The 19890-nt window shown below is 38.3% G+C and overlaps 1 protein-coding gene across 1 annotated transcript in view; it reads left to right on the top strand.

The window, feature by feature from the left end:
- LOC138665080 (protein-glutamine gamma-glutamyltransferase E-like) overlaps window positions 1-18255 on the top strand; it is a 36779-nt gene extending 18524 nt beyond the window's left edge. Inside the window, exons 8-13 of the mRNA XM_069752250.1 lie at window positions 2754-2857; window positions 3962-4204; window positions 11937-12266; window positions 14326-14483; window positions 15245-15378; window positions 18007-18255. Coding sequence (XP_069608351.1) covers window positions 2754-2857; window positions 3962-4204; window positions 11937-12266; window positions 14326-14483; window positions 15245-15378; window positions 18007-18157 — 1120 coding nt within the window. The 3' untranslated portion in view covers window positions 18158-18255. The remainder of the gene's footprint in view (window positions 1-2753; window positions 2858-3961; window positions 4205-11936; window positions 12267-14325; window positions 14484-15244; window positions 15379-18006) is intronic.
- Window positions 18256-19890: the final 1635 nt, after the last annotated feature.

Genomic DNA, 19890 nt, shown 5'->3' with positions numbered 1-19890 from the left:
TTTAGGCAATTCCCTAACAGATTCCCTTTGAAGTCACAAGGTCACTCAGTATCTCTGTTTTTTTAAATAAATTCTTTATTTAAGAATGTTGTCACAAGCAATATAACAGCAAAGATGCATAAAAAAAATCAATATTCGTTTTTTTTAGGGGGTACAAATTTTTAAGGAACTAAGAGTAGGAAAGGGAGGGGGAGGGGGAACAAACGGGGGCAAGAGGGATAAGAGGGGAGGGTAGAGGTGGTAGTCTTGTTGAGAATTAATTCTTTTTTCCCCCCCTTTTCTTTGTCTGACAAACTAAAACATGTAAAGCTATACATAGCACAAACATACTTGGTAGTGAATTCCAAGAATTAAAGCTTAATCTTGCTTTGGTATTCGTACCATTGTTGCCATCTTTCTCGAAGTTTGTCTTGATTAGGGTGTTTCAGGAGAATTTTTTCAAATTAGTATAGGCTATTGGATTCATTAATCCATTCTAAGAGAGAATGGAGGTCAGTAACTTCCTAATGTCTTGCAATGAGGATTTTAGCCGCATTAAGGAGATGGGATATAATAGTATAAGCATTAAAATGCTGATATTGAGGTAGGATGCTAAGGAGGACTAGTTGGGGCGTTAAAGGAGTCGATATGTTAAGAGCTTTTCCTATATAACTATGTATTGTTTCTCAAAGGGGTATAATTCTAGCACATTCATACCAAATATGGGAGGGTGTTCCAGGTAACATATTGCATCTCCAGCTTTTAGGCGAATAAGAATTATCAATTTTATTAAGAATGTCTGAAGTTTTATGCCATCGAGATACAGCTCTGGTAAAAATTAAGAGACCACCACATCAAAACCCTGTCATGGGCAGCCCAATCTCCAGACCTGAACCCGATTGAACACCTCTAGAATGTAATCAAGAGGATGATGGATAGTCACAAGCCATCAAACAAAGAAGAACTGCTTACATTTTAGCGCCAGAAGCAGTGTGAAAGACTGGTGGAAAGCATGTCAAGACGCATGAAAACTGTGATTAAAAATCATGGTTATTCCACAAAATATTGATTTCTGAACTCTTCCTGAGTTAAAACATTAGTATTGTTGTTTCTAAATGATTATGAACTTGTTTTCTTTGCATTATTTGAGGTCTGAAAGCACTGTTTTAAATAAAATTGAGCATTTTTCTTTTTCAGAAAATAAATACAAAATTTATTGTTTGGAACTTCGGAGACATGTTGTCAGTAGTTTATAGAATAAAAGAACAATTTACATTTTACTAAAAAATATATACCTATAAAGAGAAAAATCAGACAAACTGAACATTTTGCAGTGGTCTCTTAATTTTTGTCAGAGCTGAATTATTTTGTAGTTTAATTCTTGGTATTTAAATGAGGGAGAAATAAAGTGTATCTCTTTTAGAAATTTTAAGACCTCTTGTGTTTTCAAGGTTATATTCAATTCTTTCTCCCATTTACCAATAAAATGGGGGATTTCTCCTGAGTCGCAAAGGATTTTATATATTTTAAAAATAATTTTATTGTTTATATTCATTCCAAAAAAGATTTTTTGTGTTAAATTATTAACTGTTTTGCTTGATATATTTACCAGGTGAATTCTGGCTGTTTCTTTTAATGATTTCAAATTCAGAATCTGTCAATTTGATGCCATTAAATAAAACTTTAAGTTTGGTATTGGAAAGAATATTATTTTTCTGAGTTAGTTGGCTGATTTGTATGCAGGAAAGATTTTCTGAGGATTTTATTTTATTTTTAACAGATTTATATCTATTTGGTATCAGGTATAGTAGTGGAGTATATGTGCAAATATTAGGGACCAGATTGTATTTTTTGTTAAATTTGTTCCAGAGGCTTAAGGATAATTTGGTGAGTGGATTTATAACTTCGCAATATTTGAATTTATTATTCTGTGTAGGCCAGAGATAACGATTGACGTTTCTATTAAGAAAACTGAATTCTATGTCAACCCAGAGCTTCCTAGGTGGGAATATTCTCCATTCCCTGGTTCTAGCCAAGTGTGTAGCAAGTCTATATTTTTCAAAGTCCGGAAGTCCCAGTGCCCCCTTATTTTTACTTTTTATTAGTGTGGAATACATAATTCTACAACCCTTATTTTGCCATATAAATTTGGAAATCAGAGTCTTGCTTTTTTGAAAGAAAGATTGAGGGATGTCAATAGGTAGGACTTGAAGAAAATATAGTAATTTGGGTAAAGTAATCATCTATTCTAGCAAACCAGGAAACAGTTAAAATCTTCAGTTGTTCTTGAGACATTAACACTTTCATTTTGTGTACAGCTCGTTGTCTTGGAGATCGTCCACCACTTTTAGACAGAAGAACATGAGCGCTGCATACAAGTTCTTCTGAACTTGAAAGTACTGCTTTGATGCTGGCCAGGATCACTGGGGCCTGCAGTGCTGACAAGCTAAACAGCCGGGGTGGTCGGTCTCCTGGACCACAAGCTGTAAACAAGTACTATCTGACAATATCAATCTTTGAAAGTGGGAATGATCCTTTATGCTCTCAGGATGCAATTATAATATTTGACTTTTTTTACATGAGTTTTTTGGCTGCTGCTATGTTCCAACCTGCTGTACTTTAATTTATTTAAGTGTTAATATGGAAAAATACATTTTAAGTAGTTCATTATATACACAGTTCTGCTATTTAAATGTAGATCAATACGGACAAAAAAAAGTGGAAAAAGATAACATTTGGAGAAAGACACATTACCATGTTTGCTATCTTCTCAGGAATTTCCATGCATGGAATGAATGTTGGTCAGCCAGAAAGGATATTGGATCTTTTTATAATGGATGGCAGATTCTGGATGCAACTCCTCAAGAACAAAGTGGAGGTATGAATCAAAGATCATAACAATAAAATGAAACACTTAAGAACACAAGATTTTTTGCGTTAAAGACAAAAACTAAAGCTGCATTTATACTGAAATAGTGAGCAAGCTCTCTTAAAAATGCTTGTTTCACGAATATCTTAAAAGTCTAAACAGGCTGCCTATCATCCAATAACAAAGCAAAAGGCTTGTTCATTAGGTGAAATGATCTTTTACACAGTCTTCTGTAAACTGGGCCAGCACTGCCGAGTACCATGGCAGCTTATCTGTAACAGATAGCTCTGCCAGTGTAAACTGGCTACTAAACAAGCGTTGATCGCCGGTAAAGGTTTACAGATCGATGGTCATATCGTATCCCTAGTTGGTCTATGTAAATGGACCCAAGCTGTCCTACTGCATTATCAGAACTCAGCTAAATTGTTAGTTATAGGCTGGATATCAAGATTATTGACTGTGTTCAATGATCTGCAGCAGAATTGTGAATGCAGCTCTAGAGTATAATGCAATCTGTAGCACAGCATAAGTACTGGATGAGTAAAGCAATGTTTTAAAAGGTCTCTTTAAGTGTAACCGTCATTTTAATTTTTATTTCATAAATCAATTATAGATATTTAAATAATAAACATTGCAATTTACCTTATTAGCTAAATCTGCCTCTTTATCCACCAGGACAGGACTGATAATTACTTCTCAAAATTCTCAATTCCTGGATAAAATCTGTATTCAGTGAAGACAGATTTTTATCGATCTGAGATAGGAGATGGCAGCTATTTTTTATAAGATTCATTGTGGAAGAGAGCCGCTTCCTCCTCTATCCCATCTACATAGAATTTCATCAGTAGCAGCTCGTCTCCTATGTAAAAATCCGTCTCTACTGAATGCACACTTTACCCATAAATTGAGAATTTTGAGAGTGTAAGATATTATTTTCATGTGAACTACTGATTTATAAAATAGAAATTAAAAGAACGGTTGCTTTTTGCCTTTCTTTTCATCTAGATTATAATTGTGCTGATAGATTAGCTTACCATTGAGTTGGTGGCTGTTAATGAGATACTGCCCTTAGTTGACTCTGTTAAATGACCCATTTTCTATATTATCCACTAGGTGTATTCCGATTGGGACCATGCTCTCTAAAAGCTGTGAAAGAAGGAGATGTAAACCTAAATTATGATACCCCATTTGTGTTTGCGGAGGTGAATGCAGACACAGAGCACTTTAATGTAGATATTAATGGAAGAACAACCATGGTTTATTCAGAACCTGAAGGCGTAGGACAGTTCATCAGCACCAAGGCTGTTGGGTCTTTCACAAGATTAGATGTCACGAATGACTACAAATACCCTGAAGGTAATGACAAATTACTCTGTGTTATAACTGATTTGTTGTACTAATTTCCCGTGATGATACATGTGAACCATTCATTAGATTGCATTCATTATACGTCCGATCGAGCAAGCTGCTGATTTGAACACTATATATTTCAATTAGGTCTTTGGTGGAAAAGCACAGCAGACATACATTACCATTTACAAACCCTATTTGATTATTTTCACTATGTACCTCCTTGTCATTGTACTGTTTTATAATGATGGGGAACTTGACATTTTTGAATCCTACCAAATACACGAAAAATAGCATTGGCCATCACACATCACTCATATTCCATCTATTGACTAATGCCCCGGGATACGAGATCATTAAGAATTATACAGGTCTACAAAAAAGTCTTCAGGTGCCAAGGTTTTTTGACTGAAATTAGAGTATTTGGAGGGGGATGAATGCAAAAATCCCATTACCGTACTTTTGCTGGTGTTTGTAGTTTTCGAGACGATTCTTCCATGAAAACAAGGCATTCTCCCAATGCGACCTGCATGTGATAAATGCAATAGCTTTTGGTCTTTTAACTTTATAACAGTGTCTTAGGTAATGAAATATCCCATATAATTATTTTGTGTTTCAATTTGTAGGCGTACAATGCTACAAAAGCGGCTTTTTGATGCCAGAGTTCTACTGTAGTAAAATTAGTTAACTATTAACTATCTCAGAAACTCGAGTACAGCAAAAGCAAAGTCATATTCTTAATCAGCACCATAAACTTAATGTAAAACCGTTCAGACATTGTTGGCACCAAAATCACTGTACACCAGTGAAATCCGCTGGATGCTTTTGCACCTTATAGGCAAACATGCTAAGGTAGGAGGGGACCTAGCATTGAACTGCATTAAAATTATTTGCCGTAATATCGGCTGCTTGCCATCACTACTAGAGGAGTCTCGGCCCTTTTTTAGTTCAACAATGCCTGTATAATCCTTAAGCAATTATGTGTCACTAATGGGGAACAGAATCATAAAATAAATCAAGTAGGAAATAAGGAGCTTTCTTATAGAGTTATATTTTATAGTCAAACAGTACAGATTTTGTGACTATTAAAAATATAGTGAAAATGTGTTAACTTAGGTGTAAAGTATATTATTTATATGACCAGGTGCTCAGTGGAGACTTGAGTTGCACCTACATGCATTCAAAAGGAGCTAAGATTCTAGATGAAGATCTTTATACTATGTCTTATTACTGGTACAAGGAGCCAACTGTTAACCAGGGTAAATTGTCCGATCGGAGCAATAAAGAATACTCTAGTGCAGTGTTTCCCAAACCCAGTCCTCACGGCCCCCAACAGATGATGTTTTCAGGATTCCCTTAGTATTGCACAGGTGAGAGAACCTGTGGGAATTTCTGATGCCTTGATAGCAATTCCATCATTTGTGCAATACTAAGGAATCCTGAAAACATGACGTGTTAGGGGCCATGATGACGGGGTTTGGGAAACACTGTATTCGTGACTCAAAGCTCTGACTCAATAATGCTTCCCCATTACAACAGGGTCTTAATGTCAAGTAGATCATAGCTCCATTAAGAGTCAATTATTTGCCTCTAGAGTGTATTTTATGAGCTTTTTGGCAAATAAGCTATAAGATCTAATTAATTACATGTCTGGTTGATAAAATGATAGGAAAAAAAGGATATGACACAAATGGAAATGGTCCCTCAATCCAACTAGGTTGTTGGAAATTTAGATTTCCTACCTTCCATTTTGTCACTGTGGGCAGGGCTGGAGTCCTTTGAGACTGATATGACTGTGGAGGGCTTTAACTTTGCTTAGGCCATAGAATTACAGACATAGGTACTGAATAAGTGCCATATGCGATTTGGAGGATTTGTAAATTCATGTGAACCATGAACTGGTCCTCTCATTGGAGCAGAGTTTAAACACAGGCATACAACTTTTAACCCCGTCATGACCAAGGGTATTTTCGTTTTTCCGTTTTTCGCTCCCCTCCTTCCCAGAGCCATAACTTTTTTATTTTTCCGTCAACATGGCCATGTGTTGGCTTATTTTTTGCAGGACACGCTGTACTTTTGAACGACATCATTGGTTTTAGCATGTCATGTACTAGAAAACAAGAAAAAATATCCAAGTGCGGTAAAATTGCATAAAAAGTGCAATCACTGGTTTTTTGGTTGGCTTTTTTGCTAGGTTCACTAAATTCTAGAATTGACCTACCATTATGATTCTCCAGGTCATTATGAGTTCATAGACACCAAACATATCTAGGTTATTCTTTATCTAAGTGGTGAAAAAAAATTCCAAACTTTGCTTAAAAAAAAAATTGTGCCATTTTCCGATATCCGTAGCATCTCCATTTTTCGTGATCTGGGGTCAGGTGAGGGCTTATTTTTTGCGCACCAAGCTGATGTTTTTAATGATGCCATTTTGGTGCAGATACGTTCTTTTGATCGCCCGTTATTGCATTTTAATGCAATGTAGCGGCAACCAAAAAAACTATGCTATTTAGCGATTAGGTTAATCCTTTTTTTTCGTGATAGATCGGGCGATTCTGAACACGGCGATACCAAATATGTGTAGTTTTTATTGTTTGATTTTTTATTGTTTTATTTTGAATGGGGCAAAAGGAAGGTGATTTAAACTTTTATATTTTTTTCAAATTTTTTAAAACTTTTTTTTTAACTTTTGCCATGCTTCAATAGCCTCCATGGCTAGAAGCTGGCACAACTCGATTGCCTCTGCTACATAGGAGCAAAGCTCAGATAGCTCCTATGTAGAAGAATTGTTGCATTGCTATGAGCGCCACCCACAGGGTGGCACACACAGCAATCCGGCATCAACAACCGTAGAGGTCTTTAGTAGACCCCTGGTGGTCATGCTGATGCATCGCTGACCCCTGATCAGACCTCCGACCGTGGGGTCAGCGATGCTTGCATTTCCAGTCTGATGGCTGGAGGCATTAGTTAAATGCTACTGTCAGCGTTTGACAGCAGCATGTAACTAATTAATAGGGGCGGGTGAATCGCTAAGCTGGAAGATCGTTGGGTACAGCCGGGACCAGCTGCTTGGAAAGAATCACCAAAATTTTTGCCTGTAGGACATTAATGCAAGAGAGCTTGGCTGAGTAGATTACACAAGAAGGAAAACACACAGCAAGTCAGCAGGATCTAGGAGCAACATGGCAGATGTGACAACCTACATGGTGAGCTGCAGCATGTGCTACATGTTCACAGATCGACCAGAAGAAGAATTAAATTTCACCTGTCAGAAGTGTAGACTAGTGGCCCTTTTAGAAGAAAAGGTGCGGGGTCTGGAAGAAAGAATAGCAACTTTGAAACTCATCAAAGAGAATGAAGACTTTCTAGACAGAACAGAAGCATCTCTACTGATCACAGAAGGTGAAAAAAGTGTCAGAGAACCTCCAAAAGCAGATGAGTGGAAGCATGTGACCAAAAGAAGCAAGAAGACCATGGAGAAATCACCAACCACACAACTGAAGAACCGATATCAAATCTTTGTAGAGGATGAAGATGGCACACCTAAGGATGAAACAATACCAGCAAGCAAAAAAGAAAAGGGCACACAGCAACAAGTGACAGCAAAAAGTACAGCCAAGAAGCAACAAAGAGTGGTGGTGGTGGGAGACTCACTACTGAGAGGCACAGAAGCAGCCATCTGCAGACCGGACATAACTGCAAGAGAAGTATGCTGCCTTCCAGGTGCGATGATCAGAGATGTGACCGATAGGATACCAAAGCTCTTCAGCTCCAAGGACGTCCACCCATTTCTTCTGATACATGTTGGCACCAATGACACGGCAAGGAAGGACCTACCGACAATCTGCAAAGACTTTGAAGAGTTGGGGAAGAAAGTAAAGGAACTGGAAGCACAGGTAGTTTTTTCTTCTATCCTTCCAGTAGACGGGCATGGCACCAGGAGATGGAACAGGATCCTTGATGCAAACAACTGGCTAAGACGATGGTGCAGACAACAAGGATTCGGATTCCTGGACCACGGTGTGAATTACTTGTACGATGGACTCCTCGCCAGAGACGGACTACACCTCAACAAACCTGGGAAACACACATTCGCCAGAAGACTCGCTACACTCATCAGGAGGGCGTTAAACTAGAAGAAGAGGGGACGGGAAGAAAAACATTAGACTTGAACAAAGAAGATCCAGGAAAACATACTCAGAAGGGAGGTAAGAACATTTCTAAAACAATCCACAGCGAGGAGATTGGAACAAAACAAAATCCTCTAAACTGCATGCTCGCAAACGCCAGAAGCCTGACAAACAAGATGGAAGAACTAGAAGCAGAAATATCTACAGGTAACTTTGACATAGTGGGAATAACCGAAACATGGTTAGATGAAAGCTATGACTGGGCAGTTAACTTACAGGGTTACAGTCTGTTTAGAAAGGATCGTAAAAATCGGAGAGGAGGAGGGGTTTGTCTCTATGTAAAGTCTTGTCTAAAGTCCACTTTAAGGGAGGATATTAGCGAAGGAAATGAGGATGTCGAGTCCATATGGGTCGAAATTCATGGAGGGAAAAATGGTAACAAAATTCTCATTGGGGTCTGTTACAAACCCCCAAATATAACAGAAACCATGGAAAGTCTACTTCTAAAGCAGATAGATGAAGCTGCAACCCATAATGAGGTCCTGGTTATGGGGGACTTTAACTACCCGGATATTAACTGGGAAACAGAAACCTGTGAAACCCATAAAGGCAACAGGTTTCTGCTAATAACCAAGAAAAATTATCTTTCACAATTGGTGCAGAATCCAACCAGAGGAGCAGCACTTTTAGACCTAATACTATCTAATAGACCTGACAGAATAACAAATCTGCAGGTGGTCGGGCATCTAGGAAATAGCGACCACAATATTGTACAGTTTCACCTGTCTTTCACTAGGGGGACTTGTCAGGGAGTCACAAAAACACTGAACTTTAGGAAGGCAAAGTTTGACCAGCTTAGAGATGCCCTTAATCTGGTAGACTGGGACAATATCCTCAGAAATAAGAATACAGATAATAAATGGGAAATGTTTAAGAACATCCTAAATAGGCAGTGTAAGCGGTTTATACCTTGTGGGAATAAAAGGACTAGAAATAGGAAAAACCCAATGTGGCTAAACAAAGAAGTAAGACAGGCAATTAACAGTAAAAAGAAAGCATTTGCACTACTAAAGCAGGATGGCACCATTGAAGCTCTAAAAAACTATAGGGAGAATAATACTTTATCTAAAAAACTAATTAAAGCTGCCAAAAAGGAAACAGAGAAGCACATTGCTAAGGAGAGTAAAACTAATCCCAAACTGTTCTTCAACTATATCAATAGTAAAAGAATAAAAACTGAAAATGTAGGCCCCTTAAAAAATAGTGAGGAAAGAATGGTTGTAGATGACGAGGAAAAAGCTAACATATTAAACACCTTCTTCTCCACGGTATTCACGGTGGAAAATGAAATGCTAGGTGAAATCCCAAGAAACAATGAAAACCCTATATTAAGGGTCACCAATCTAACCCAAGAAGAGGTGCGAAACCGGCTAAATAAGATTAAAATAGATAAATCTCCGGGTCCGGATGGCATACACCCACGAGTACTAAGAGAACTAAGTAATGTAATAGATAAACCATTATTTCTTATTTTTAGGGACTCTATAGCGACAGGGTCTGTTCCGCAGGATTGGCGCATTGCAAATGTGGTGCCAATATTCAAAAAGGGCTCTAAAAGTGAACCTGGAAATTATAGGCCAGTAAGTCTAACCTCTATTGTTGGTAAAATATTTGAAGGGTTTCTGAGGGATGTTATTCTGGATTATCTCAATGAGAATAACTGTTTAACTCCATATCAGCATGGGTTTATGAGAAATCGCTCCTGTCAAACCAATCTAATCAGTTTTTATGAAGAGGTAAGCTATAGGCTGGACAACGGTGAGTCATTGGACGTGGTATATCTCGATTTTTCCAAAGCGCTTGATACCGTGCCGCACAAGAGGTTGGTACACAAAATGAGAATGCTTGGTCTGGGGGAAAATGTGTGTAAATGGGTTAGTAACTGGCTTAGTGATAGAAAGCAGAGGGTGGTTATAAATGGTATAGTCTCTAACTGGGTCGCTGTGACCAGTGGGGTACCGCAGGGGTCGGTATTGGGACCTGTTCTCTTCAACATATTCATTAATGATCTGGTAGAAGGTTTACACAGTAAAATATCGATATTTGCAGATGATACAAAACTATGTAAAGCAGTTAATACAAGAGAAGATAGTATTCTGCTACAGATGGATCTGGATAAGTTGGAAACTTGGGCTGAAAGGTGGCAGATGAGGTTTAACAATGATAAATGTAAGGTTATACACATGGGAAGAAGAATCAATGTCACCATTACACACTGAATGGGAAACCACTGGGTAAATCTGACAGGGAGAAGGACTTGGGGATCCTAGTTAATGATAAACTTACCTGGAGCAGCCAGTGCCAGGCAGCAGCTGCCAAGGCAAACAGGATCATGGGGTGCATTAAAAGAGGTCTGGATACACATGATGAGAGCATTATACTGCCTCTTTACAAATCCCTAGTTAGACCGCACATGGAGTACTGTGTCCAGTTTTGGGCACCGGTGCTCAGGAAGGATATAATGGAACTAGAGAGAGTACAAAGGAGGGCAACAAAATTAATAAAGGGGATGGGAGAACTACAATACCCAGATAGATTAGCGAAATTAGGATTATTTAGTCTAGAAAAAAGACGACTGAGGGGCGATCTAATAACCATGTATAAGTATATAAGGGGACAATACAAATATCTCGCTGAGGATCTGTTTATACCAAGGAAGGTGACGGGCACAAGGGGGCATTCTTTGCGTCTGGAGGAGAGAAGGTTTTTCCACCAACATAGAAGAGGATTCTTTACTGTTAGGGCAGTGAGAATCTGGAATTGCTTGCCTGAGGAGGTGGTGATGGCGAACTCAGTCGAGGGGTTCAAGAGAGGCCTGGATGTCTTCCTGGAGCAGAACAATATTGTATCATACAATTAGGTTCTGTAGAAGGACGTAGATCTGGGGATTTATTATGATGGAATATAGGCTGAACTGGATGGACAAATGTCTTTTTTTGGCCTTACTAACTATGTTACTATGTTACTATGTTACACTATTGCGGGCACATGTCAGCTGTACAAATCAGCTAACATGTCCCGGCTTTGATGCAGACTTACCGCCAGAGCCCGCATCAAAGCAGGGGATCTGACCTCGGACGTACTATCCAGTCCGAGGTCAGAAATGGGTTAAAGAGAAATTGTTAGCATGTTTTTGCTTTCAGCAATATATTACTCAGTTAACTGTATGTAGCCATTCTTACACAATCAGAGGTTTTAAATTTAGCAATACAGCAGAGCTAACACATCTAATCCCACCCACACCAGGTTCCATATATACAATGTCTATAGACAGTGAGATGCCTATCACAGAAGGGGGTGGAGTCAGACTACCTGCTCTGGTCCAGCTCCTGGTGATATCAATCATTACAAGTAAACAACAGGAGGAGCTTGATAAGAGAGGCATTGCGGGAATTTGTGTTTTAACCCCTACAGTATGCTGTCTTCAGATTACATAGCAAAAACCCGCTGGCAGGTTCCCTTTAAAGTGACTAATTTAAAAAATAAATTAAATTAAAATAAATTAGCAAGATACTAAAGTATGTTAAAAATGTTCTATTGTTGTACAGGCTCTGTTAAGGAAAGAGAGGTATTTCAGAAGGCTAAAGATAAATTGCGACCTCCAGCAGCTGCCAGGTTCAGTATGATGGCAGCAGGAATGTCATCTCGTGATGCAATACCAGAAGAGGAAGCTGTTCAGCCTGAATTTTCTGGCACTTTTAAGAATGGTGAAACACAAGTTGGTGAGGATCTGAAAATGGAACTTACTCTCAAAAGCACTACTAGTGCCACCAGGACGGTGAAGGTCAACATGACTGCTACTGCCATAATTTATAACAGAACGCCGGTCAAGGAGATCCTTGTAGAATCGCAGTCGGTTACACTGGGAGCAAATGCAGGTGTGTATTTTCTTGATCATTTTATGGTTGAGTTTACTGTGATATCTGTGAGATTTAAAAAAAAATTTCATAGATCAAAAAAAATTCAGCACTAGATAAATTGGGGATGAGTGATGAGCGAGCATGCTCACCATTCGATCGAGCATCGGGTGCTCTGATAAGCATCAGATAGCGTGAGTGCTCGAGCGCCATGCTAGACTCCCCGCCCCTCATTTCTTGCAGCTGTTAAACAGTCAAAAATATGCGGGGATTGCCTGCCATATATGCATCCTTGAAGCTTGATGTGTACCTCAATGCATGATGGAGTAGTAAGCATGCTCACTTATCACTAATTAGGACAAAATTCTAGAAGAAAGTGCATCAAACAGAAGGCCAAGAGACACATTATTGGCCATGACAAAAACATTTGCCACTACACTTTGCAGGGATAAACTGTTCACTTGTCCATGGTACTGCATCTTAGATTATGAATTTGGGTGAGGAAAAATGAGACTTGAGGAAAGTATAGAATTTGTAGACATGGCAAATGAAGACAATTATGTATAGGATGATCTTTTGTGAATATGACTTAGATAGTACCACCATATATACATCATATTATATAATAGTTATACATGTAAAACTGCAAAAGTTATTACTTGAACACCTTTTCACTTTTTGGCTTTTGTTTTTACTTTTGCCCTTCTTCCAAAACTTTTTTTTACTTTTTCATCAACATAAACATATGAGGAGAGGACTTATTCTGAATTGAAGCTTTGAATAACACCATTCACTTTACCATGTAATCTGCCAAAACACAGAAAAAAATCCAATGTGGAGAAAATAAATTGCAATCCATCAAATCTCTAGTAGCAGTATTCAGAATCATGGGAGATTTAGCAGTAATATTCCTGGATCCTGGGTAGTCTAGTGTTGTAAATAGCATTTCTATTTTATAAAATTCATAATACATTGAAATCACATGACCAAGGTGGCCAATTCCTGCCTTCTGCAACAACGTTACATCAACACGTTCATTCCCAAACATAAAGACTAGGGATCCTTATATCCTTCATCTATACTTGATAGTTGAGCTTTCTTAGGACACTTTCACATTGCGTTCTGTGTCCCCACTGGGGCATATGTCCAAAATCCCCAGCAAATCGGTTTCTGGACACATGCGCCAGTGGGGCCATAGACTGTAATTGCAACAGCAGAGTGAACGCAAGCTGTCGTGCACTTTTTTGGGGGGGAATGTAAACCTACAAGAGGCAGACACCCACACGTAGTCTAATACGTCTGAGTGTCCGCCTCCTATACAGTCTGGAAAATGATGCATGGCAGAGCACACATTCACTCTGCCATCATCAGTACAGTCTATGGTTCTACCTACGCATGCGTCTGGACCCCATTGTTCGGGTGATTTCATACATATGCCCCAACGGGGACACAGGATGCAATGTGAAAGCACCCTAAGACTAACACATTGTAGTGGGGCATGATATGTAAAGATGAACCAATGTGTCACCTGTATTATTGATTTAGTGATTTGCACAATAGGATCTACTACCAGAGTACCATCGAGCTGTATCTAATTTTGTATTAATTTATTTGGTGGTATCTTGATATTTCTGTTGAGTTATCCCAATAATATTGCACTTTGTATTCATACTCATTTTATGAATGCTATTTGACTAAGTATCGGTCATAGGATCAAACACTCATCCTTTCATACTTTTATTCACTTTTGTATTTTTTATTCTTTATCTATTGTATTACTTGTATCTGATTGTGGATTAATCACTTGGCACTATGTGTAACCTTGGCCCCTGTATTTTGGAATTTAGCAGACTTTTTACTTTATTTTTTAATTTATAATATAATAAAAAATATATTTTATCTGGATTATACTCGGCTAGTGGTGGCTTTATCCTCTCCTCCACATGTAGTGTTAATCTTGAATATTGAGTTTTCTTGTCCCCCACCTTTAAACTGAATAATTTTGTGTTAAATAGTCTTACAGAATGTGTAGATTATCATATTAAGCTCTAGTTTTTCTTCTTTTTTTTTTTTTTTTTAGAGAAAAGTGTCTTGTTTAAAATGACATATCCTCAGTATGTAAATGCCATAACACCAGACAACATGATTCAAGTTGGGGCTGTCTGTGAAGATGAAATGGGAGGAAAGTTGCTGGTAGAAAAAGTGGTTACATTGAAGAACCCACCATTGCTGTTCAGGGTAAGATGAGACACCTGTTTTATGTACAGTATAGAAGGGTCTATTAGACCTGTGTTTAGCTGTCTAGACTGTATGTAACATCTGGACTACCTACGATATTATGGGATCAAAACTTACAACACAGAAGGAATCTTTACTGCTGTAAATGTTCAGGTACAACGTAGTTGGGTGATTTCAGCCAGAAACACTTTTTTTTTGTGAAGATCCGGCCTGGGAACATTGAGAGCTGTGATTAGTATGAGGTGGCTCAAGTTGAACAGGACGCATGGGTAGGACCTTTCCATGTGGTACCTACTTGCATCTTGTCAGTCCATCCCTCTTTCCTAACTATACAAAGCCCCACATGGGTGCTGCATCAGAAGCACTGCCATATATTGAACGCAGGTAAATCCGCATGTGTTCACTGACCCATGCAGATTTACCACATCCAATACATGTTATTGGTGAAATGTTTCTTGCGGAGACAAGCATCTCTGCAAGAAAAGTTGACATGCTGCAGTCTGGAGACTCATGCCGCATGTCAATCTCCGTGGGTGATTCACGGGCATCTGTGAACGCATAGTGGACATGAGATTTCTTGAAATCCCATCTACTATGCTGTCACAGCTGGCCACTGGTGGTTAAATACACAGCATCAAACCCCGCATCAACTCCGGATCGTGGGCACGTACCCATAGACATTCATGTATTGTGTATGTTGCCTGAAGATTACAATTTCCACCTAACTAGCTAATCCTATATGTTTCATTTTATATTTCTAGGTTAACGAGCAAGCTAAACTGAAAAAAAGATCGACTGTGGACATAATATTTGCTAATCCTATTCAAGAAAATGTCGATGACAGTGTTCTCACTGTTGAGGGATGTGGCCTCATGAAGGAGCCCCTTGTTGTTAAGTAAGTGTGCTGTACACATTTTTTTTAATAAAGTTCATGCACAGTGTGCAAATATATTGTAATGTTCAAAAATGTTTTAAAATACAAGGTATACTAGCGCACTTCAAACCTCGTATAGCCACATACAGTATATAGACATTAACTACTTAGAAATTTCTTAATGGGGTTGTCCACTTTAGGGTCATGTAATGGTAAATTGATTTAATTAAACCTTACTAAAAATGATTTTTCCTATATCAGTGCTGCAGAGAATTTAGTAGTTATTAGTGTAAAGAACTGATGCACCACATTCATCAGTGATAGAACCACTTTTTTGTCTATGACATATGAAAAAAGGCTGTCTGAAATAGATGATTCCTTTAACCCCTTCGCGCCATGCGCCGTACTAGTACAGCGCTGCTGGCACTGCATTTGTGCCAGCAGCAGTACTAGTACGGCGCACCGATCACCGCGGTCTCGCGCTGAGCGCCGCGGTGATCGGGTGCGGGTGTCAGCTGTATATGACAGCTGACACCCCGCAGCAATGCCCACGATCGGCGCTATCGCCGATCGCGGGCATTTAACCCCTCTGATGCCGCTGTCAGTAGTGACAGTGGCATAGAGGGGGATCGCGCAGGGACGCGAAACAATGAAACAAATTGGACCTGAAGTAAACATTTTGTGAAAAAAAGTTAAATGTTCAATTTTTTTAAGCATTCAAAAAATTCCTGTGAAGCACCTGAAGGGTTAATAAACTTTTTGAATGTGGTTTTGAGTACCTTGAGGGGTGCAGTTTTTAGAATGGTGTCACTTTTGGGCATTTTCTGTCATATAGACCCTTTAAAGTCACTTCAAGTGTGAGGTGGTCCGTAAAAAATTGGTTTTGCAAATTTTGTTGCAAAAATGAGAAATCGCTGGTCAAATTTTAACCCTTATAACGTCCTAACAAAAAAAAATTATGTTTCCAAAATTGTGCTGATGTAAAGCAGACATGTGGGAAATGTTGTTTGTTAACTATATTATGTGATATAACTCTCTAATTTAAGGGCATAAAAACTAAGAGTTTGAAAATTGCTACATTTTCATAATTTCCGACAAATTTTTGTTTTTTTCACAAATAAATGCAAGTCATATCGAAGAAGTTTTACCACTATCATGAAGTACAATATGTCACGAGAAAACAGTGTCAGAATCACCATGATCCGTTGAAGCGTTTCAGAGTTATGACCTCATAAAGTGACAGTGGTCAGAATTGTAAAAATTGGCCCTGTCACTTAGGTGAAAACAGGCTTTGGGGTGAAGGGGTTAATATAGTCTGATGAGTATAATTATTCAATTATATTATAAAAGGCAGTAGAGAGTTTAACTCAGGCAACTTTTTAGAGCAGTGGTACCCAAGTTATAGCTTAAGTTGTACAAGAACAGCTCAGGGCAGGATACATGTAGGATAAGCCTCCATGTTGTTCTGCTGGCATCAACTCAGACTTTTTTCAGGGTTTTTTTTTCCATTGGCAGTCTTATTGAGAAATCTTATATAAAATTTACGGTCTCAACCATTGCTACCACGTGTTGTCTCACACATCTCCTGAGGGCTAGTATATAATCTAGCACTGACCAAGGCAGTGGGGTGAATCAGCAGTCATGAATGAAGAAAACATGACTGTGGAGCAAGTGTTACCAACCGTCCAGACATTCCTCGACAGTCCATAAAATAGATCACTTTTTAGCCTGTTTGTAAAATAAATTTGATGTCTGTGATTTTTTTTTTCAAATCAAGAGAGGCTTGAACAAACATTTTTTACTGTAACTATAATCAATTGCTAATATGTTGATGTCATTATTCTGAGTTGTAGACTTCTATAAATTAAATTCTTAATTAATTTTTATGATATTACAATGTGTCAGTAAGTAATGTTGGCTAGCCACGATTCTTTGATACATTGGCCAGAAAAAAAAAGTTGGCAAGTGGGGGGCAAGTGCAAAAAGTAACTGTCTTCATAGTTATCATCATTTTTTGATTTTGAGAAATCTGAAAAAGTACTTAGAATCTGTATCAGGGCGCTCAGTGATTACTTTTCATTTATAGCACTTTTTTTGTTAATTTCCCCTTTCACCATTTGTGGCAGAGGAACCATTTTTGCTTTCCTTAGACTCCTGGGCCTAGGTGCCACCACAACCTCTGCATCCTCTGTGTAATACTCTGTTCTTAATTTTAAAAAAAAGTTTGACCACTAATACTTTTCAACAGAATTTCGGTTTGTGTCGGGGTTTCTTTTTTAAAAGGACATTCCCATGTTAGACATTTATTGAATATTTACAGGTTATCTTCAGAATAAGGGTTCCTGACACTCATCTCCTATGAATGAAGAAGTGGCTGCATAAGTGGCATTCTCCATTCATTTAAGGAGTTCTAAAAGTGCCAAGCATACCATGCTTGTCTGCTTATGAAATTCCTATCGAAGTTAACAAAAGAAAATACCCATGTGCAGCCACATCTTGGTTTATGGAGATGGAATCCCTATTGTGGAGACTAACATCAACCAGATGGAAATAATAAGCCTTTAAACGGATTCTGTAAAATGTAAACGAATCCACATTTTACAAATTGTACAGTAACTATTAATAAAAGATGTACCTTTACTTTTACAGAGTGCCACTTCTCAAGCAAAACCAAAGAGTCACCATTGAATTTGAAATCAACCCCTACAGAATTGGGGAGAAGAGCCTATGCGCAGATTTTTCCTCTAAGAAATTCCCCAGTGTTAAGGCATTTCAGTCAGTTGTTGTGGCTCAATCTTAAAAAAAACATGTTTCTTTGAGGAGGGGGGGTGAATAAATATATGATAAATGCTCAAGCTTTATATGTGTTAATATGTAAATAAAGTGAATGGAATATTCTGTCCTGGTCCCCTTTTTATCCGGATACATAGCTTGTGATATTATTGTTGCTGAAAAGACAACTCAGGACAATTTTACTAATCAAGCGAGTGATATGGCAGCATAGGTTGTAACAATAACAATTGTACCTGTCTTGTAGTAATTTTAGTGTGCCATCGCTGAGAAATCAAAGTTAGAAGCAATTTGTAAATTAGTTTGGAAGTGCATAGGGAGTCTGTTGAAGCCCAGTATCGGCATTCGGAGGGAGTAAACTGGGCAGATTCCCATAGACCCCATTCCCCATAAGGGTCCACAGCGATTATAAGTACCGTAGAAATTGTACTTATAATAGCAGTCCTGCTTTATCAATGTAGTTTCCAGAATGAGGTGCCAGCAAAAAATGTCACACAAAGGAAAATACTATTAATATTAAGAAAATATGTACAAACAATATATATATACAGTATGTATATATATATATATATATATAGTTTCAAAAATGAGGCAGCACTCCATTATTCAGTATAAAAACGTGCAGGGTTTAATTTACCCACATGTTCAGGCAACGTTTCAGCTCACACTGAGCCTTTCTCAAGCAGTGAGTACATCCTTGTGCTCTATATTTATACATCCCTTAATCATCCTTAATTGTGTACAATCATATATGAGTTAATAAAGTGCCTCTTACATTATAAAGTGCATAAGTGCAGCGGTTATATAGTACATTAAATGCAAACGTAACACATATCAATCCTGTTTGCATAGTGCGTTTTGTTACTTTACCGTGTGGACGCATGTTCAGTGTGGAGGACGCCATTGCTTCTCTTCGGCGTCTCATTGCACCTACTGCGCATGTCTCAGTTCGTCACCACTGTGGAATGGATAGCCAGCCAATCACCAGGACTCTGTGGCTTTCTTTAACTGCGCCTGCGCGCGTCCTCTCCGTAACGCCATCTTTGTTGTGGCTTATTAGATCCTCTTCTATTTATATTATTATCTATCACTATCAACAAGATAAGTATCCGATTTCTATAATGTATTATACAGCACCCCTTTGGACTTATTTTATGGCGTACATTTTCACCCTGACGCACCGGACGGCACCCTATTAAGAGTGTCTCCGGGAATTGTGTAGTATAGTAGCCCGGCATTTAACCCTTTAGGGCCAAAATACCGCAGCTATAACCACAGAGGTGGTAGTACCCTAGTCCAAACTATTACTACTGCCATATTCTTATAGGTTGTAACAATAACAATTGTACCTGTCTTGTAGTAATTTTAGTGTGCCATCACTGAGAAATCAAAGTTAGAAGCAATTTGTAAATTAGTTTGGAAATGCATAGGGAGTCTGTTGAAGCCCAGTATCGGCATTCGGAGGGAGTAAACTGGGCAGATTCCCATAGACCCCATTCCCCATAAGGGTCCACAGCGATTATAAGTAGAAATTGTACTTACCGTATAATAACAGTCCTGCATTATCAATGTAGTTTCCAAAATGAGGTGCAAGCAAAAAATGTCACACAAAGGAAAATACTATTAATATAAAGAAAATATGTACAAACAATATACATACAGTATGTATATATATATATATATATATATATATATATATAGTAAAAAAATTGGAACAGCATCAAAAGATTACCTTGAAAAAAT

This window comes from Ranitomeya imitator, chromosome 2, assembly GCF_032444005.1.
Source record: "Ranitomeya imitator isolate aRanImi1 chromosome 2, aRanImi1.pri, whole genome shotgun sequence".
Lineage (NCBI taxonomy): Eukaryota > Metazoa > Chordata > Amphibia > Anura > Dendrobatidae > Ranitomeya > Ranitomeya imitator.
The sequence above is the reverse complement of the archived record's forward strand: the minus strand, read 5'-3'. Positions and strand labels throughout refer to the sequence as shown.